General features: G+C 35.6%; 1 protein-coding gene and 1 pseudogene across 1 annotated transcript; one reads left to right on the top strand and one right to left on the bottom strand.

Moving 5' to 3' along the window:
• The first annotated feature begins 4,770 nt into the window (after window positions 1–4,770).
• On the top strand, window positions 4,771–6,355 carry LOC120215302 (protein JINGUBANG-like). Its single transcript, XM_039213018.1, has one exon. It carries the CDS (start codon window positions 4,810–4,812, stop codon window positions 6,139–6,141), a length of 1,332 nt encoding a protein of 443 aa, XP_039068949.1. The 5' UTR covers window positions 4,771–4,809; the 3' UTR covers window positions 6,142–6,355.
• A 13,817-nt stretch (window positions 6,356–20,172) lies between these two features.
• On the bottom strand, window positions 20,173–22,977 carry LOC120215079 (annotated as a pseudogene).
• Between the last annotated feature and the right edge of the window lie 140 nt (window positions 22,978–23,117).

Raw genomic sequence — 23,117 nt, 5'->3', positions numbered from 1 at the left:
AGACTTTGTTTTTAATTACTTGGATTTTAGTTAATATTTACTTAGGTGAATGATGAGATAAATTATTCCGCAGAATCGGCAAAGGTTCAGATATAAGACGTTAGGATTGAGGTAGGCAGGTATGGATAAGGGGTTAATTGAGGTGATCAGTTTCTTTTAAAGATTTTAAATTTTCATATAATTTTATATCTTTTTTATTAATAATATATCTTTATTCTTTAAAATATTATAATTTCGTCATTTAATATAAAACCTGGTGTTCGTAAAAAAAACTTCAAATGAAATTTAACGCTAGACGTCTATTTCTACGCCAAACTAGGTTAGCCTGGCCTTTTACTCCATTTTTAAACCTTTTTGGATGGCCATAAGCTCTTGTCGTCTCTCTTGTTTGCTGCTCCCCCACCCCCACCCCGGGTCCAACGATCCATTATTAGTATTATTATTATTATCCAAAGGGTTACTTTATTTTATCATACAATGATACATTGATTTGCTTGATATGTTTTGTGGTCAATTTGTTTGTCCTACAACTTCAATATGCTTACTTGTCTGTTTAATATTTATATATTTGAGACATTTTTATATTATTTCTTTCATACTTTATCATACTAGTACTACTTTTGATTACTTATTTTCCAAAAAAGGAACTGAAATATAATGGATTAGAAGTTCGAATATAAATTCATGTGGTTTATAGAAATTATGATTTGAAACAGCTAAGCTAAGTTGTACGGTGATAATTCAATGTTTCCTTTTTTTTTTTACCGTAAACATTTAAATTATGTTGTTCCTTGTAATGTTCTACTTTGTTGAAAGAATGCAAATGATTCGAATGCAACTTATTTGAATATCTTCTGATTAAGCACAAATCAAATTACCTCAATGGCTAAAAGGATCATTCTTGTTCTTAGAGGTCACGCGTTCGAGCAAGGATGATTGATCGTTCATTAAGAGTACTTAGAACAGATACTACTTTGTAATCACATTAGCTTAATCAAAAAAAAAATCTCATAGTTAAACCCATTAAGTTGTCTCCGTGATTAAAATGAATATTGTTTTCTCTAGAAATTCTAGGTACGAGCAACTGCATCGTGTCTACATTATCAATGATTAAGAAAAATTCTAAACATATATATATCACCGATTATGTGATCATTATACAAAGTATTAGTTAAACCCCTTTTTATTAATAACAAATAAGCATTTTCTAAAAGAGCGAGGAAATAGAGAGGAACAAAGATGAGCAATTCAATTCATCAAATCAGAATACCATTGTTGATTAATGAGTTTAAAGATAAAGATTATGATTTTAATAGTTTCTTGCGATGAGTTAGATAAATTGTTTAATTGGCTTATGCTCATTCTATACCATAAGGTTGTATGTCTTTGAATTGTAACAAGATTAATACTGCAGAAATAAAGCTCCTGATGATTAGTAGACCATTTAAAATTAAAAATCAAATAAAATTATCATAGACCATTTAAAAATTAAAAAAAAAACATTTCAAATTATCATAAACTAACCAAAAATCCCAAATTTCACGTCCAAATAAAGCATTCCTTTCCCTTCATAAAAAAAGAGTGACAAAAATTCATAGGATATTGTTTTGTTAAGTCTCCCAAATATTAAAAGTTATAAAATTATCTCTTGATTTTAGAAAGTCGAGTCTCCCGGCTATTAAAAGTGACAAAATGATCATCTGACTATTCATTATATTTCAAACTAGTCTTTTTCTATTAAAAAAATAATGGCAATTTGAGTTGGACAATAACATGCTAATTGAGATATTATAAAATATGATCTCATAGTCTCATACGACTATAAAATCTCAGACAACATGTCCACTTCAAACGACTATTAATTTTTTTAATGAAAAATGATGAGTTTAGAACATAATGAATAGTTGAGTGACCATTTTGTAACTTTTAATAATAGAACGACTCAACAAAGCAACTCCCTACAGTCAATGAACTATTTTGTAACTTTTAATAGTCGTGTGATCACCATTTTTTTTTTCTTTATCTTAATTTAAAATCGGACCTCAAGCCCAAACCAAAAATAATAATAAAACCAAACATACCCAAAACAAGACCAGAACCCAAAACCCGACCCGGACCCCCTAACCCGAACCAGATATAAACCTAACTCTAGCAGCTACCCCAACCCCCAATCAACAAACACCTCTCTCTGCCCTAACCGAAGAAGAGTCATCCATGCTATCCTGCATCAGAAACAAAAGAGAAGAAACAAAATGACACTGATGTTAATTTTCTTATAAATTGATATAAGACCCATGCATGCAAAACATAAAGGCTCTCAGTTCTGGAAATTTTGTAAAAAAATTTCAAGGCAATAAACATAAATGGTCAAGGTTACTTTCTTTTTTTCCTTTTTCTTTAACTTCGAGTAACGTTTTCTTTTTCTTTAACTTCGAGTAACATTTTCTTTTTCTTCTTCTCCTTTCCAGTTCGAATATCAATGAAAGAAAGAATCCTTTTTGAGTTCTTTTTTTTCTTTTCGAATACTAACAACGAATATTTCATTTTAGTTTTGAAATATGGTAAAATACAAAAAGGCACCTTTTTTTAGTTCGAAATAAGACCAACCAAGCTTTTTTGCAAAAAAAAAAAACAAAAGAAATAAAAGAAAATAATATATTTGAAGTTTACCTTAGTCAGAGGTGTTGTCGAAGTTCGAGGAAGCAGAAGGGTTGTGGCTTTTTCCTCGGATTTAGGGGCGTTTCTTGGTGTTTTAGCCCCAAGTATGGGCCTAGATGGGTAGATATGGGGTTTCAGAGTCTTTGGGGTCATTTTGAGTTTTCCGACCGCCGTGTGCGATGGCCGGAGAGGTTCTGGGGGGAGAGGATAAAGCTCTCTCCGTTTTTTTTCTGTTTTTTGCTTTAAATGAAAAAAAAACCCAAATGTTATATTTATAAAAAGAGTTAGGGGGAATTTTACTTTAGTCCTCCAAACTTACAAGTGTTTTTATAAAATGGTTCTGTGCAATGACATGTGTTATAATTTACCCTTACCTATTTCTGTTTGTGTTTTGTAATTTTTGGTATAATTATGATTTAGTCCCCTACTTTACGCGTGTTTTTGCAAGTTAGTCATCTATAGGGACTTTTTCATGATTTACCCTTTTTATGCATGATTATATATTTTTTATGAAAATTTGCCCTTAGGTCCCTGTAGTTTCCACGTGTTTTTGAATTTTAATCCCTAAAACTATTTTTTATTTTGATTAGATTTAGCCATTAAATTTTGATTTGTTTTAATTTGGCCCTTATTACATTTAATTTATTTCCTTTAATCCTTTTAGTTTTGTAATTATGCAATTTAATCCTCGTTTTTTATTTATTTTTATTCCTTTGATGTGTGCTTGTTTATTTAATATATTCAATTGTGTTTATTATAGCTAGTGTTTCTTAGTTTTTTGGTTAATTAGTTTTTTTAGATTTAGTCCTTAAATTAGGAGAATTCTTAATTTTGTCCTCGCTTTTGTTCGATGTTCCAATTTAATTATTCGAACCTTAAAATTAATTTAAATTAATGTTAGAACCTCTATTTTAGTTAGACTTCAATCTAGTCCTTTTAATTTTAGGAATAATTCTAGTTGGCCCTCGCCTAAATGCTCGAGGGATCATCTCGGTTATTCGATTCAATAATTGATTTAGAAATCAAATAAGGTTAATATTAGAGCCTACATTTTTAGGTTTGAGCTTCTAGGTTCCTTATTTTTTATAATTCGACACTTTATGATAGAGAGAGCCTTAAATTACCCTTAGTTAATTAGAACGACTAAAATTTGTCTGATTGCATTTTTAAATCTAAGGCAATGTTCACTTATCAGAGAATTAATGGTATATCTCCCGTAAGTATGCTCAGGGGGCGATTACTGGTGATTCTCGAAATAGGTCGACATCCTTTTCAAAAATCGCATTATGATTTCAAAAATATCGAGGCAATATTCGATTATTAAGCACTGTAGCTGATCTCCCGCGTTTATGCTAGGGTGAATGCTATCGACTTTAATAAACTAATACCCTTTTCAACTTTACATCTGCAATAATTTTTAAATTAAATAACGTTCGAACTCAAAATTTTCGATTTTAAATATAGTGTAATCAACTATGTACCAATTTTTGGTCGTTTATGAGGGATGCTAATCATTCCCCACGCGTAACTGACTCCCGTACCTGATTTCTGGATTTTCGCAGACCTTGAAACTTGGTATTTTGATAAAAATAAAATGTTTTATTAAAATCACTCAGTTTTTATGGTGTTCCAATCGTACTTTAAATGATTGGTGGCGACTCCTCACATTTTGAAATTATTTCCAAAGAAAAACCTCTGAGTCGGTATCGATCTTTCCCCACCCGATCGAAAAACAATGTCGACAAGTCGAAAGACTCAACAAATTATTATTTTATAATCGGTAGATCATTTGTGTATTTTACCCACGAAAGAAAGTAAATATTTAAGGGTGAAATTTATTTTTCAAAACATGCTTTCCCGGAGGCGTCTTAACGCGGGTAGCCACCTCAATCTCTCACTTCGAAGTTGTAAAACATCAACTTTAAAAGCCTCGATAATTACCTGAAAATTACAAATACACCCTACCGGACGTGCCATTTATTGTCCTTTGGAACCTAGGACGGATCGTACCATATTATTTCTCTCAACTCCACGTGGCATTAGATTTTCTTTTCTAATTTTTTTTTTAAATTCTATATATAAACCGCAACAATTTGGACTTGCTTCTAATCTACTGCGTATATCCAGTTTCTTTTGTCTAGAAAAGCCGGCATGAAGGTCCGATCATGGCTAGCCACATGCTCCACCGGAACCTGCGCCACTCTAACCCACAACTCCACCATTCCGTTCTCCCCAGAAATATCGCACTCATCGGAACATCTCGTTTCCGACAGCTCCTCCTATAATCGGGGAAGCGCCACGTCATCTTCCGCTTCTTCAAGTGATTCCAGCTGCAGTAGCCTCCCTAGCAACCTCTCCCTCCAGACTCTGCCATCTGTCCCTTCCTTACAGAAGCTCTTCCCTGAGAGCTTAGTCTTCTGCGTCTCCGACATCAGCGTTTCTTCAATCAAGCCCCGACCCAAGCATCCGATCACCTGCGTTGCGGTTCAGGGTAACTTATTGTATGTAGCCTCTGTTAACGAAATCAGTGTCTACAATCGTGAAACCTCCACTCTTCTTGATGTATACAATGGCCGGGATTCATCTTCCGGTTCCGTTAAGTCCGTCGCTTTCTGTAACGGAAAAATCTTCACTGCTCACCAGGACTGTAAGATCCGAGTATGGCAAATGACCGTAACTAAAAAGCACAAGTTCTTAACCGCTCTACCTACCGTTAATGACCGTTTACGTCGTTGCGTTCTCCCGAAGAACTACGTCAGTGTACGCCGTCACGTGAAACGTTTGTGGATCGAGCATGCCGACGCCGTTACCGGACTCGCCTCTAATAAAGGCCTAATCTACTCGGTTTCTTGGGATAAAACCTTGAAAATATGGCGAGCATCGGATAAACGTTGTTTGCAGTCTATCAAAGCACACAACGACGCAATTAACGCCATCACCGCTTCCATCGACGGAACGGTTTATACAGGTTCCGCCGACAAACGGATCCGGGTGTGGGGAAAACCGTCAGGCGAGAAGCGGTACGCATTGGTGGCAACTCTAGAGAAACATAAGTCAGCTGTTAACGCACTGGCTTTAGACGACGAGAGATCGGTGCTTTTCTCCGGGGCGTGTGACCGTTCAATTCTGGTTTGGGAGAGGGAGGATAGCGCCACTTACATGGTGGTTACGGGTGCGTTGAGAGGGCATGGAAAGGCGATCCTATGCTTAGTCAACGTCTGTGATTTACTTATGAGTGGGTCAGCTGATCGGACGGTCAGGATTTGGCAACGTGGATTGGAAGGGAAATATTGTTGTTTGGCGGTTTTGGATGGCCATCAGAAGCCGGTGAAGTCGATGACGGTGGTTAAAGACGATGAACAGAGTGATGTAATTTCGGTTATCAGCGGAAGCCTTGACGGTGAAATTATAACGTGGAGGGTCTCGTTCTCGAAACCCGGCAGCCCATCATCGGCGACGGACATCCAAAAATGGAATTTGTGAGAAATAATAAAAAGGAATTAAATCATCATTTCATCGTAAAATTAGCGGGCCTCATTCTTTTGGGGGTTACAGTCCTCCATTATTTGTTTCTTTTCCGGAGTATATTATTGTTTTATTATATGTAAGTTTACTATTTCTGCATTAAATGGTTAAAACCATATATTTAATACAAATTAAAAATATATTCAATATATTTATATTTTAGCTTTTGGCCTATAGTATTTTTTTTATTAATTTACCCTTTTTTAAAAGTTGTCACGTCATCTTATGAGTTGTCACATGTCATAATATAAACATAATATATAATTTAAAAAAATTATAAAATATAAAAAATCCAAAATGTTAAATTCATATTTAAAATTTAAAAATATTAAAAATATAAAACTCCTAAAATAAAAATTGTAAAAAAAACTTGAAAAGTTGAGTTTTTTTTAATTTTTAATGGTTTTATCTACTTTTTAAAAATAAATATCTTTTACTTCTTAATACATGTGGCAGAATGCCATTAGTCCCTTTGACTATATTTTTAATGAAAACGATTAATATACTAACATAATAGCAATATAATTAACCAACATCATTGATTTAAAAGTAAGCAATTTGTTGTAGTTTGAGCACACATATTGATTAAAATTAGTCAGAATAAAACCTAAGAAATTAGAAAGTGTAATAAAAAAATAATATAATGTGAATTTAAAATAAAAACGTTATCGTGGTAAATATATCAAACTAGATATTAGACATTATATTATTTTAATAGAAGTGGCATTTCCATTTGATTTGGAAATCAATACACAAGTTATTGTGGTGAAGAAAAGTATTTTCTCGGGAATTTAAAAATAAAAAAAGGAAACTTTGGTAACTTCAAAATCAACGAAATTTGGTATATTTGCACAAGGGCAAATCCTTGAAAGCCAGCGACCTTTTCCGCGAAAACTAAACAACAATCAAAGATATTTACAAGGAAATAATAATAATAATAATTAAAACTTAAAAGTGAACAATTAAGGGTAAGGAATTCAAAATCTGCCTAATTTCAGGAATCAAAGAGTTCGTACACATTAATTAAATTAACACATGCACTGCATATAATTACACGTCAAAGCCAGCATAAACAATAACTTTATTTTAATAAGAAGAGATTTCTTGCAATGCACAGTTAAAGAATTGACATATACATATTAATAGGGTCAATATTCGGTCGGATCGAGTAAAAAAAATTTAAGTTATTCAAGTTGACGAGTCATATTTTATAATTAGAGATAATAGTTTAATTCAAAATCGACATATTCTGGTAAAATATGATAGGGTCGAGTTAAAAAATCAAGTTCATATCGGATTTTATATAGGGTGAGGTTGGGTTGGGTCGGATTTGGGTTGATAGTGAAAAAATCTCCGACCTAAGGGTAATAATATAATTTTTACATATAATATTTTTTTACATATAAAGTTTGGGGATCAATTTAGAATAAAGGTAGTAATTTAGAGATGAAATTGAAATGTTTAAAAGTTTGATGATTAATTGAGACTGATAATCATAGTTTAGGGATAAAATTGAACCATTTAAAAGTTTAGGGACCAATTAAAAATGAGGGTCATATGTTAAAGACATATGCTATAATTAACTCTTATTTAAAAGATCTAACAGCTCTTCTCACTAAATTAACATGTCGTCGATATGTGATTCGAATATCTCGAGAATTTCAATCAACTATTCAACCGGCCATCCAACATGAAGCGTGCATTGATTAAAATTGATGCAAACATTTACTTGAATAATGCATGTGGAGATTATTGAAGAATGAGTTTGATGACCCCATTGCCCTCCTGATAGTAATCTATGCAACCCATCATACTTAAGTGACATTTACTTATCCAACTTCAATCAATTTCCCAGCAAAGTTCACTATCTTGGGAATGTCAATGTCTAATGTCCCACGTAGTTTATTTACAGCTAAAACTTTTGATTTTGTGTACATAGTTGGTCCATGACATTGCTTTATTCTAATAAATTCTAAAATCAAAGTGGGGACTGAGGTCTGTATCTCAACTAACACTTTAAACCATCAAAGTCAGCACCTCTCTCACTTTGAATGTTTGAACAGTTCACTGAAAAGAACCTTCTCTTACTTCTACATTCATTCCTTAACAATAATCTTTATTTTATCTCTTCTAAATCTCTTTCATAACATTGTCCTTTAAAAAAATTACGGCTTCTTAACACAATTTTTGATAGATCCATGTGATTTACCATAGTAAAATCTACTATAAGTCGGCCATATCTATTGAGACGGTCAATCTAAGAGTAGTCATAATAACCCTACAATTGATATAATCAGTAAGGGGTCATTATAGAACTTCTCGATCAAGACTAAGAGAAGGAATAGCACCTAACACCTTCATCTTCACTTTTTCTTCTTCTCATTTTTTATGGAGATAAAAGAATTTAACATCGATCAACCATCGTTTAACTAATAAACGAACAACCAACAAACAATATAATCTATTTGTCACATCAACAATCGACATCAAACTATTATATGCAATGGTTAATATATCTTTTCCTTTGAAACTAATTAGTAATTTCATTTATCTATTTTAGGAATATTGAAAAATTAGTCCCATTGAGTAACAACGTTAAATAGAAATGGAAAAAGATGCCCAATTTGAAGCTCTTTTGATACATGGAATAGGAGGGAGCCAAGTTTAAGGTCAAAATTGATACAAGCAAGTTGGGGGCGTAGATTTTGTGTAAAATCGACTCATTTGCGTCCACAAAGAAATTAAAAGCGATTGCTGGACGAAAATTGACGCTTGCCTCGTTATCTTCGTCTTCCCCACGTTTGTGATATATCAGGCAATTCAGTTCATTCCTCATAAATGTACATCAAGTACGTGGAGCTCTATATGATCAGAATTTTATGCACGTAAAATAAAATCTGTTCGGATAATTAATTGATGTCTCTTAAATAGCAGACAAAGTAGGCAATGAATTTATTCATGATTTGGATTATTTGTTTGTTTCATTTGATTCGAAGTAGAATAGATGTGATGTAACACCCCCAACCCATACCCGACCCGGATATGAGTCGGAGATACTACATTGACTTTAAAACACAACTCTTAATAAATAATAGTAAAATATTTGTACTTGTATTAAGAAAATACAATAATATACATACTGTAATATAAGTTTATCAAAATATTCAGAGCATACACAACTTAACCCTTTAATTACATGCCAACTGCTATTTACATCACAAAATGACCTACTGATTAAGTTGCTTCTGATCTGATGGTTGCAGGAGTAATACTGTCAAGCTGCTTCACCTGTCTCTTCTAATTTCCCGGATCCTACGTGTGAAACACTCACACGCTAAGTCATCGACTTAGTGAGGCAATAATAATAAGGCAATGTAATGTAATGAAAATGTCAGGATCATATGAGATGAGATGCAACCATGTACTTAATCAATATAGTATACTTCATCAAAATCCATACCTGTAAGCGTATGACTGTAACATTCATTATTCTGTATTAATAAGTTTATTGGCCCATGATAGCATATTGAGAATCTAAGGTATTTGAGTAATGTGAGGTTGTGCACTATGCTGTCACCACAGCTCGTATAAATGCACCGAAGTGCCCGTAGAATTGCACCGAAGTGCCCGTAGAATTGCACCGAAGTGCCCGTAGAATTGTCCATAAGGACCACGTAGAATTCCTTAAGAATCATATACATATACTATGGATCAAGTATGTGTCTTTCAAGACTTCACACAGGTTCCAAAGGATATACATATGTCCTAAAGAACCGAGTATACCCTCTACCCTTGGCATGCCAACTATACCTATAGTTCTCATCTACATAACATGGGCTTATACATTTCCCGTAGTTCATATCGCGTAGTCATATTATTTCCATACCTTTATCACATAGACATATCATTTACATACCTTTATCACATAGCTCATATAACTTTTTCTGCATATTCATGTCATGCAATACACATAATATAAATTCATGTCATGTATCATAATATAGAATGTGATCATATGTCAAAATATGGAATCTAGACTTATCACAAGTCTAGAACTGAATATAATACTATATTCATGCTATGCATATGCACTCACCTATACTTCTTTGCCTTTTCCTCGATCGATCCTACTTGTAGATTGTTCCCGAACTCGAGTAGGCTCGGTATCTACATAAACATAATTTTTAAGATGATCATCAGATGTCTATGTCTTGAAATTAAGCTTTAATAGCTTACTAATTTAAGAAATTTATAGCTTAGTCTTCCTTTCTTTTCTTTCTTCTTTTTTTTTTCATGGGGGAATCGGTTCCCCCCTGGGGGTATCGATTCCCCTCAAGCATTCTGGAATTTCTTATACGATGAGGGGGTATCGGTTCCCCCCTGGGGGTATCGATTCCCCTCTAACATTCTGGAAATTTATTTCGTTGAGGGGGTATCGGTTCCCCTTGAATGGGTACCGATTCCCCTCACCCAGAAATCCTAATTTGAGCTCGGAAATCATCCCATTTCAGCTCAAACTTACATATTTCAATCCCTTTACTACTCTTAGCTCTCATACACTTACTTAAACTAATTATTATCCATTAAATACCTCTAAAACTTAGAAATCTAATTCTCCATATAGCATTTAAGAATCCAACCCAAATTCCAATATGTTCTAATTTGAATTCTAACCCCTCATACTTCTTAATTAGCTTATTGACAAGTCAAAAAAATCTGATTCAAACATCAAAACTCATCCATATCAAAATTTCATCTAAAAACTCATTTTCCAAATCTATCTCTAAAACACTAATCTTGTTGTTTTAATGTCATATAAGCTTTCCTTTATCTTATATAACATACAAACTTTCATTTCCAATCTTAACAATCAAAGAAACTACCAAGTTCAGTTTCTTACCTTTAATTGCAAGCCACACGTTGAGAGAAGGAAGAGAAGAAAATGAGGAATAAGGAAGAAGAAATGGGAGGTTCTGGAACCTAAAATCACATGTGGTTCTCATATACCCCATAACATTTTATTTTAATTAGAAATTCCTTGCAAATGACCATTTGGTCCTTACCCCATCTCATATTTACTAACCACTATTTTTAAACTATATAATCATTCTACTTTAATCCCCAAATGTTGAAACTTTGCAAATTAATCACTAACCCGACATGGAGGATGTTACAAATCTCTCCCCCTTAAGAAAAATTCGTCCTCGAATTTTTCATTGCACGAACAAATGAGGGTATTGATGTCGCATATCCTCTTCACGCTCCCACGTTGCTTCTTCTACTTTGTGATTTCTCCACAATACTTTGACCAAAGGAATAATCTTGTTCCTCAATTGCTTAACTTCATGTGCTAAAATTTGAATCGGTTCTTCATCATAAGTCAAGTCAGGACGAACCTCAATCTCTTCTGGTGTCACGATATGAGAAGGGTCAGATCTATATCTTCGAAGCATTGAAACGTGAAAAACATCATGTATCTTTTCCATCTCATGTGGTAAAGTTAGCTGATATGCTACAGGTCCTACTCTCTTTACAATCTCATATGGTCCAATAAACCGAGGACTCAATTTTCCTTTCCGACCAAATCTCAACACCTTCTTCCATGGAGACACTTTTAAAAACACCTTATCTCCCACTTGAAATTCAATTTCTTTCCTTTTAAGATCAGAATAGGACTTTTGCCGATCAGAGGCCACTTTGAGGTTATGCTGAATTTCTCGAACTTTCTGTTCTACATCCTGAATTAAATCCGGACCAAGAACACTTCGGTCTTTGAGTTCATACCAATTTAACGGAGTACGACATTTTCTTCCATATAATGCTTCATAGGGGGCCATCTTTATACTAGACTGATAACTATTGTTGTAAGCGAACTCTGCCAGCGGTAAATACTTTTCCCATGATCCTTTAAATTCCATTACGCATGCTCTCAACATATCTTCCAATATCTGAATAGTTCTCTCTGATTGCCCATCAGTCTGAGGATGAAAAGCCGTACTAAAGTTTAAACGAGTCCCCAACGCTCCATGCAAAGATTTCTAGAATCTAGAAGTGAATCGAGGGTCTCGATCAGAGACTATGGAAACAGGTACTCCATGCAATCTAATAACTTCTCTAATATACAGCTCTGCATACTTTTCCATAGAGAAATCAGTTCTAACAGGGAGGAAATGCGCTGACTTAGTTAATCGATCAACAATTACCCAGATTGATTCTCTTTTGTTCGGAGTTAAGGGTAACCCCGAAACAAAATCCATCGTAACATTTTCCCATTTCCATTGAGGAATGAAAAGCGGTTGCAATAATCCTGATGGAACTTGATGCTCGGCTTTGACTTGTTGACATATTAAACACTTAGACACAAATTCTGTGATGCTTCGCTTCATCCCTGACCACCAAAATCGATCCTTCAAATCCATATACATCTTGGTTCCACCCGGGTGCATCGTTAACGGACTGCAATGAGCCTCTGTTAATATTTCTTTCTTCAAGTCGTCATTGTCGGGTATTACAATTCTTCCTTTACAATATAGATTTCCATCTGACTTAACCTCAAAGTCTTTAATCTCTTTGTTCTTTACTTGCTCAATTCTTTTCAAACACCTTTCATCTTTACTTTGCAATTCTCCTATTCGTTCCCACCATGCTGGTTTAAGGGTTAATTCTGCACAAAGACCACCGTCTCCCGTTAAAGATAATCTTGCATCCATAGCTCGTAAAGCTGAAAACGTCTTTCTACTCAGAGCATCTGCTACCACATTAGCCTTTCCGGGATGATAGTCAATTATCACATCATAATCCTTTAAGAACTCTACCCATCTACGTTGCCTCAAATTTAATTCTTTTTGAGTCATCAGGTACTTCAGGCTCTTATGATCCGTATATAAGTAACAACGCTCCCCATAAAGATAATGACGCCAAATCCTGAGAGCGAATACTACAGCAGCCATTTCTAGATCATGAGTGGGGTAATTCCTTTCATGTGGTTTCAACTGTCTCGATGCGTACGCTACCACTTTTCCTTCTTGCATTAATACACACCCCAACCCGTTATGGGATGCGTCACTGTATACTACAAAATTCTTGCCAGATTCCGGTTGAACTAATATCGGAGTTTCCGTCAGAATTCTCTTTAAAGCTTCGAAGCTTTCTTTACATTCAGAAGTCCAAACAAAGGATACGTTCTTTCTCATTAGCTTTGTTAGAGGCAGCACAATCATCGAAAAATTCTTAACGAATCTTCGATAGTAACCGGCAAGTCCCAGAAAACTCCGAACTTCAGACACATTCTTAGGAACTTCCCAATCCATTATAGCTTTAACCTTTTGAGGGTCTACTCTAATACCAACTGCCGAGATCACATGTCCCAGGAAAATTACTTCCTTTAACCAAAACTCACATTTGGACAATTTGGCATACAACTTTTTATCTCTTAAAATTTGCAAGACGATCCTCAGATGTGTGCTATGCTCTTCATGGGATTTCGAGTACACCAGTATGTCATTAATAAAGACAACCACAAACTGGTCCAAGTAGGGCTGAAAAATCATGTTCATGAGATCCATGAAAGCAGCAGGTGCATTCGTTACTCCGAATGGCATTACGATAAATTCATAATGACCATATCTCGTTCTGAAAGCTGTCTTTGGAATATCTTTCTCCTGGATTTTCAATTGATGATAACCCGAACGTAGATCAATCTTCGAAAATACCGAAGCTCCTTTTAGTTGATCAAACAAATCATCAATGCGCGGAAGGGGATACTTGTTCTTGATGGTCACCTTATTGAGCTGTCGATAGTCAATGCAAAGGCGCATTGATCCATCCTTCTTTTTAACAAATAATACCGGAGCTCCCCAAGGCGATACACTTGGTCGGATAAATCCCTTCTCTAGCAACTCTTGTAATTGATTCTTTAACTCTTGCAATTCTTTCGGAGCCATTCGATAAGGTGCCATTGCAATCGGAGCTGTTCCCGGCATTATTTCAATATGGAATTCTACCTCTCTATCCGGAGGTAATCCTGGCAATTCAACAGGAAAAACATCAGGGAACTCTCGAACTATTGGAATTTCCTCTAACCTTTTCTCTTGAGCTCTTGCATCAATCACATTTGCAAGAAAACCCTGACATCCTTGTAGCAATAATTTCTTGGCAGACATCACTGATACTACATTTGCTAAAGGATTAAACTTTTCACTGCTCACACTTATCTCTTTTCCGTCTGGACTTTTCAGAGTTACCTTTTTCAATCTGCAACTAACATCTCCATAATACCGGAACAACCAATCCATTCCCAGAATCACTTCAAACTCATCAAAGGGTAATTCCATCAGATTAGCAGGGAATTCAATTCCCTGAACCTTTATGGGACACCCCTTACAGACTTTATTCACCCGGGCACTATGGCCTAACGGAGTTGTTACTATAATCTCATTACTCGTAGCTTCTAAGGAAATCCCCAACTCCTTTACTAACTTACTTGTAATATAAGAATAATTAGAACCCGGATCAATCAGTACCAATACTAATTTATCATACAACTGAAAAGTACCTGCTATAATATCAGGGTCATCACGGTCTTCACTTGTCTTTAGGTTGTATACTCGAGCAGTGGATCGAACTTCAGGTTGAGCAGATAATTCAGACGGGTTCCTTCCTCTGCCTCTTCCTCGTCCTCTTTGTGAGAAAGAACCAGCTCTTCCAGATGGTGCCGGCTCACCAACAATCAAGGGACAATCCCGGAAAAAATGTCCGGCCTCTCCGCATCGAAAACAAGTCCCAGCTATCATACGACAATCCCCATAATGGTTTTTCCCGCAGTGCTCACACTGTTTCCTTTGACCCGGAGTAGATCTCCCAGCACCGGATTCCACTGACTGCGTCTGTCTAGTTCTTGCCTGACTTGCTCCCCTAGCAGACGATGCAACTGATTCTGATCTAGTTTGTGATCGAAATCCCGAGTCTCTTCCCCTTTTTGTTGGTGTTGAACCAGAATAAGTAGTCGTCCTCTTTGATATCTGAACTCTTGAGTCCCCAAATCTTTCATTCTGAGCCCTTTCAAGAGCTTTTGCACGATTGATCGCCTCCTGGAACGAGGAAAAGTTTAATGCTATCAACATTTCTTTAAGTCTAGGGCGTAAGCCCTCCACGAACCATTCACAAGCATCTTTCTCAGTAGGCACAAGCTCAGCTGCAAACCTGCTCAGCTTATTAAATTCACATTCGTACTCATACACAGAGCGGCTCATCTGCTTCAAATTCATAAATTCCTGCTTCATTTGTCGGATAAACTGATCTCCAATATACTTGTTTTTAAATTCTTCTAAAAACAAAGACCAAGTCAACCGGTCGGTTGACATTCTCATGGTGACATTCGTCCACCATATCCTCGCCTGACCCCTTAATAACGACACAGCTCCATCTAATTTCTCCACTTCGGAACAGTGGAGACCATCTAACATGATTTTCAAATCATTCAACCAAAGATCCGCTGACACCGGACCTTCCTCAGCTTCTCCCTTAAATTCGGGAGCTCCTAAACTTCTCAACTCCTTTGCTACATTAATTCTTGGAGTTAGTGGAACAGGAGGTTGAAGACGCGTCAGAATAGCGTCTAACGTTCTGAAGAACGTATCTTGATCTTGCACAGGCACTCCTTGAGATGCCTGTTCTTCACCTTGCCTGGCCAGGGCAGGTGAATTACTGCTTTCAGCATGCCTATCTTCTCCCGCTTCACTTCGGGAGCTATTATGTCCGGACATCTAATAAGAATAAACACATTATCCTATTAGCAAAACAACATACTCATACTATACCAGATCAGAAGTTCTCACTATTTGTTGGCATGTATTCCATTTAAAGACTCCATAGACTCTGGTTTATGCCTAGAATCGGCTAAACCATAGCTCTGATACCATTAAATGTAACACCCCCAACCCATACCCGACCCGGATATGAGTCGGAGATACTACATTGACTTTAAAACACAACTCTTAATAAATAATAGTAAAATATTTGTACTTGTATTAAGAAAATACAATAATATACATACTGTAATATAAGTTTATCAAAATATTCAGAGCATACACAACTTAACCCTTTAATTACATGCCAAATGCTATTTACATCACAAAATGACCTACTGATTAAGTTGCTTCTGATCTGATGGTTGCAGGAGTAATACTGTCAAGCTGCTTCACCTGTCTCTTCTAATTTCCCGGATCCTACGTGTGAAACACTCACACGCTAAGTCATCGACTTAGTGAGGCAATAATAATAAGGCAATGTAATGTAATGAAAATGTCAGGATCATATGAGATGAGATGCAACCATGTACTTAATCAATATAGTATACTTCATCAAAATCCATACCTGTAAGCGTATGACTGTAACATTCATTATTCTGTATTAATAAGTTTATTGGCCCATGATAGCATATTAAGAATCTAAGGTATTTGAGTAATGTGAGGTTGTGCACTATGCTGTCACCACAGCTCGTATAAATGCACCGAAGTGCCCGTAGAATTGCACCGAAGTGCCCGTAGAATTGCACCGAAGTGCCCGTAGAATTGTCCATAAGGACCACGTAGAATTCCTTAAGAATCATATACATATACTATGGATCAAGTATGTGTCTTTCAAGACTTCACACAGGTTCCAAAGGATATACATATGTCCTAAAGAACCGAGTATACCCTCTACCCTTGGCATGCCAACTATACTATAGTTCTCATCTACATAACATGGGCTTATACATTTCCCGTAGTTCATATCGCGTAGTCATATTATTTCCATACCTTTATCACATAGACATATCATTTACATACCTTTATCACATAGCTCATATAACTTTTTCTGCATATTCATGTCATGCAATACACATAATATAAATTCATGTCATGTATCATAATATGGAATGTGATCATATGTCAAAATATGGAATCTAGACTTATCACAAGTCTAGAACTGAATATAATACTATATTCATGCTATGCATATGCACTCACCTATACTTCTTTGCCTTTTCCTCGATCGATCCTACTTTAGATTGTTCCCGAACTCGAGTAGGCTCGGTATCTACATAAACATAATTTTTAAGATGATCATCAGATGTCTATGTCTTGAAATTAAGCTTTAATAGCTTACTAATTTAAGAAATTTATAGCTTAGTCTTCCTTTCTTTTCTTTCTTCTTTTTTTTTCATGGGGGAATCGGTTCCCCCCCTGGGGGTATCGATTCCCCTCAAGCATTCTGGAATTTCTTATACGATGAGGGGGTATCGGTTCCCCCCTGGGGGTATCGATTCCCCTCTAACATTATGGAAATTTATTTCGTTGAGGGGGTATCGGTTCCCCTTGAATGGGTACCGATTCCCCTCACCCAGAAATCCTAATTTGAGCTCGGAAATCATCCCATTTCAGCTCAAACTTACATATTTCAATCCCTTTACTACTCTTAGCTCTCATACACTTACTTAAACTAATTATTATCCATTAAATACCTCTAAAACTTAGAAATCTAATTCTCCATATAGCATTTAAGAATCCAACCCAAATTCCAATATGTTCTAATTTGAATTCTAACCCCTCATACTTCTTAATTAGCTTATTGACAAGTCAAAAAATCTGATTCAAACATCAAAACTCATCCATATCAAAATTTCATCTAAAAAACTCATTTTCCAAATCTATCTCTAAAACACTAATCTTGTTGTTTTAATGTCATATAAGCTTTCCTTTATCTTATATAACATACAAACTTTCATTTCCAATCTTAACAATCAAAGAAACTACCAAGTTCAGTTTCTTACCTTTAATTGCAAGCCACACGTTGAGAGAAGGAAGAGAAGAAAATGAGGAATAAGGAAGAAGAAATGGGAGGTTCTGGAACCTAAAATCACATGTGGTTCTCATATACCCCATAACATTTTATTTTAATTAGAAATTCCTTGCAAATGACCATTTGGTCCTTACCCCATCTCATATTTACTAACCACTATTTTTAAACTATATAATCATTCTACTTTAATCCCCAAATGTTGAAACTTTGCAAATTAATCACTAACCCGACATGGAGGATGTTACATGTGATATATAATTTAATAATTTAAAAAATTTGAGAAAATATGTTTGATCGGTTGATTAAGTACTTGTTTATATGTGTCCTCTCATCTTTCCTTAGGTCATGAGTTTTTTTTTTTTTTGGATAAGTAAGTTTTTTATTATCCTAATAGCAAGATGCTACAAAATACAATAGTCTTTATAGATTAATACATACAAAAAGAATCAATGGTATGTAATATTCCAGTGATTGCAAAGATTAATATTCACAGTAAGTAATCTGTTAAAAGTCCTACCCCTTAAGTGAAGTCTAACAACATCTTTAACAACCTTAAGTAAGTCTTCAACAGTCCTAGATCGTCCTTGGAACAAACGTTTGTTCCTCTCTTCCCTTAACAAATACACTAAAGTGTTCAAGGCCAGCTTCATAACCAAAGAAAGCAAGGATTTACCTTTCCAGTTGTTGCTTGCCTGAGTCAAGAAGTCATCTCAGGAGCAGACAACAAAATTCAAACCTGATAAAGAGAAGATAGACTCCCAAAGGGAAGCAGCAGTAAAGCAAGAAAGGAAGAGATGATCTCTGGATTCTGGTTCAACAGAGCAAAGAACGCAAAGAGGATCATTAATCACTCCCATGCGTTGTAATCTGACCTTGGTAGGAAGCCTGTCCAGAAAAGCCATCCAGGTGATAAGGCTATATTTTGGGATGTGCATGGAAACCATAACAATTTCTGCCATGGAACCGTGGGTTTCTTTTCTCGGATTGAATCCCAAATGGTACTAGCAGTAGCAGCTCCTGAAGTCAGTAAATGATGCACCTCTGGTCGTATTTTCAGTAGCCTTTTCATGCACCAGCTGGTACTTGATTTAATCTACACAAACCAGAAATTTCTGTCCTTAAAAACATAAGAATTGAGCCATGCAACCCGAGCGATTAAGATTAAGATTAGATAAACATTCAATTTTTTTCCTTTAAAGTCTTCGTTCCCTTGTTATCTAGATATGATTAAGATTAGATTTAGGATTTATCAAAAAGAAATATAAGAAATCTCGATAGAGCGAAATATATCTGTGATCGAATTATCCATATCAACTTTTAGTAACAATGACTAAATATGTGATGGATCCGTGTGTAATTATTTTTATGGTGGATATAACGAGCAATGTTTAGTAAAATATATTCATTCATTAATTAGTTCATTTAAAGCAGGAAAATATCTTGTTGACAAATTAGGTGATACATCACAAGATTTATATATAAAAACGAATTATATATATAATACCATCATTCATATTAGTATCTAGTGTTATATATTATTAGCATAATGCTAAAATTAGCATATAATATTTATTCGAATGATTATTTTGGTTTATATTCTTTTTTTTAGAGTATTTTAGTTTGAATGTATCATTTTAAGATAAAAAAGATCCTTACCCTTTTATTGTGATAATTGACATTATCACAATTTAATCACGACCAATCTTCGATGATTACAAGTGTCTATCAATAATAAGCTCGAGGATCTAAGAGACTAAGACAGACATAAATAAACAACATAACTAAACAAATGCCATCTGATTTTAAATCCAACTATGAGAAGAAAAAAAAAAGAAAATATGTGTTTCAAGATCAGACAAAAAAATATACTACAGAAACAAACAAAATCATCAAAGAAAGATCATAAGGAAATGGAAGCTCCGGTCACAGGGGAACCACACCCAAAACCGATGAACAGTCTTACACGAACACTAACCATGTACACACCATGCAGGGACCATTCATCAGACAATGAGCAATAAGCTCCAAAATTACGAAACAATTCATACCGCACTGCTAAACGAACGCCAGTGAGCAATAAGTTCATTGTTAAACAAATTTGAGCTCCATTAATTAAGATTTTATATATGTGGAAATGTGCTGATTAAATCACTAGTACAATCAGTCCTTTCAACCAAGTTATTTCTCTCTGAAAATAGTTACAATTTATTGAAAGACAGTGAACTTCTTCATAAGCCGCTTGCATTTGTGGCATACAATGTTTCCTTGCCTCAACCCTTCAGAATAAGGAACAATTTTGTGTGATCGCAAGGCCCTTCAACGAGAGGCAGTTCAAGGACAGTTCTGAGAGCATCTATGAACTCCAACCGTGCCACATTTTCCCCCCATTGTCGAAACAGGTTCGAGCATCGAATGATTTCGTCCCCTCGAACATTTACGACCTCTGTTGACGATCCTTTCCCAAACACTGCCCAGCCTTTGTCATCACTGTTATGCAGCAGAGCTAAGACCTCAGCCAGAACAAGATCAGTAGGTTCAGTACTGCTATTGTTCCCGAGTCGGGATTTCGATCGTCTCATGCATTCTAATCGAAGCCAAAACAGCTCTATCTTTGTAAATGAGAGTAAGTTGCTTTGTATTTCTCCATTGATAAAGCTCAAAATCTCTTTTGTATGTTCATCAGGGTTATTCTTACCTACATATATCATGTCAAGCTGCATACCTGCATCTTTTATATCTTTCATTTTAGCATTAAATTCTCTAATCCAATCTAGGTTTTCACTTCCATATAAGCAAATAGTTCTTCCTTCTTCAACCTGAAATGGATTCAAAAATAGAATATAAAAGATCTAGAAGAAATAAAAGAAAAACATTTCAATATCTTACCCATTGTGTGAGGATGGGATGAATTTCATTTGTAATAAGTTGCATTGTCCATTTCTCCCCATCCCAAAGCTCATTTTCTCTTGAAAGTGAAAAAGGGTATGCTCTAGGACCCCATATGAATACCATATCGAGTGCATTCGAGCTTGTGATCGTCCCTTTCGAATCCAAAACTACCATAAGGGCTTCACCTCTATAGTTCCATTCTTGTCTCATGAAGTTTACGTTGCAGAGTTTAGAGACCAAGGTTGTCGAACCGAGTAAAATGGCACCGAGTTTGATAAAAAGTTGAACCGTTTCTCCTCAGCATTGGTCCATACTTCGGAAGATGAATGGGAACCCATATAATGGCATAACTTCCTTCTACTTTTCTCTGTTAGGATGATCATATGTTTGGTTCACTAGAAAAAACAACTGCTCTAATGTAAGAAGATCCGGCTTGGAATCAAAGTAGGACAACCTTGCTTTCCAGTTCAGAAACACCTAACTGGCGATCAATCCAGGAGTTTACCATAAAGTTTTACCATTTATTGTTTTGAAAGAAAAGAAAGAAAGAGAGGTTTTACCCTTTCTTGTGTTGAACCATCCTTGAGTGGCAAGTCATCTTTTAAAGCGAACAACATCCGAAGCACTTCTTTATTGTCGATATGGGACTTCTTAAAAAGGTTCAGTAGCTTCTGGTGCAGCTTGGCCTCTGTAAATACAATAGAAAAACAGGTATCAGAATTCCACTGAATGTAAATGTAATGTTGTTGCCATTGAAAGGCTTCTAAATCATTCTAAACAATCCAGACAGTGACCTCTTTGTCGACAAAAAGCCTCCAACAGCGGTCTAAGGTGGCTGTATATGTTTCTCAACATATTTTCCGAACTCAAGAGCTCCAACGCTGCTTTTGTTATATTCGAATACCTGCAGAAGTAGCTGAAGTTAGCTGAGTTATTCAATTTGGAAGTATTTGGGCTCAACATATGAAGAAACTCATTGGAACATATAAGGAAATTCAGCATTTTCTTAGATTTATGACAGGTCAGAACATGCACTTGCTCAGATTTAATGGGCTTGTGATTTGAGAAGAGCAGACCAAGGTACTTCTAATGATCCAGTAAGCTGTAACATAGATTCGGACTTTATCGCTGCTAGGTTGTCGATATCAAGTCCGACATGTACAACGGCAGAGCTTCAAACTCGATGATGCACTTTGTCAAATCCACCATTGTCTTAAAAAGCAATCTTAAGGCCTTCAATTGAGGCTTCAACATGCTCATGTTACTAGGAAGTTGTTTAAAGTTTGCAACTGATACTGCCAAGGGGATATCAGGGCGTAACTGCATTATGAGCTAAATTCACCATAGCTTGTTGCAAAAGCTGCAATTGCTAATGCCACTTTCGCATCCCATCTATGACTTCCCAGCAAATCGAACATCGCCATCGTTCTTGTATGAAGATCACCTTTACCAGGACACTTGCAAAGCATCTGCAATCACAAAAAAAAAAAAAAACCAATAGATCTTTTCAATGCAAAGGAACTAGAGAAATTGAGAGAAAACCTTACCTCATGTGCAATTTTATAAATGGTATGCATCAGTGGTTCTGGTGAATCAATCAATTCAATGTTGCCAATGTTACTCTTTAAATTTGCTTTATCAGGTTCATCAGAAACCTGGGCCAGAAAACAACGTCGAGGTCGTTAACAACATACTTGAATTCCTTAAACCAAAAGACATTAACAATGCAATGAAGTTTCACTGATTCAGTAAACATTGTTGGAGTATTGCATGAGACTTAGCTAAATGAAGAACAAGAACATCTCAGCATTAAGCTATATAGGCATCTAAGTTCAGAGTGACAATGAGACCAAGCAGGGAGTTACTGGTTCTTCTGATGTAGTTGCATAAAACATGATGTTCTCCACTGCAGATAGCAGCATCTCAGAATCGAGACGACGGCGATCCGGATCATGGCTAAGGAGGAGCTTCTTTATCAGGATTTCATCAACTACATACAAAGAGGAATGTTGCCAGAAGCTACCACTTTGAACTGAAGTCATGTCTTAAGTGATGATGGTGAATCAAAGGTGTTTCCAGTTTTGAACACAAAGGACTGCAAATCTTGTCACCTACTTAACTGTTGAAAATAATAAAAGAAGAGGTTCTTACTTAAAGAATTATAAATGTGGACACGAATCAAATTCAAAGCAGAATCAAAAGCA

Source organism: Hibiscus syriacus, unplaced genomic scaffold, assembly GCF_006381635.1.
Source record: "Hibiscus syriacus cultivar Baekdansim isolate YM2019G1 unplaced genomic scaffold, ASM638163v2 tig00110114_pilon, whole genome shotgun sequence".
In the NCBI taxonomy this organism is placed as follows: domain Eukaryota; kingdom Viridiplantae; phylum Streptophyta; class Magnoliopsida; order Malvales; family Malvaceae; genus Hibiscus; species Hibiscus syriacus.
This window is presented reverse-complemented; position numbering and strand designations above follow the sequence as displayed.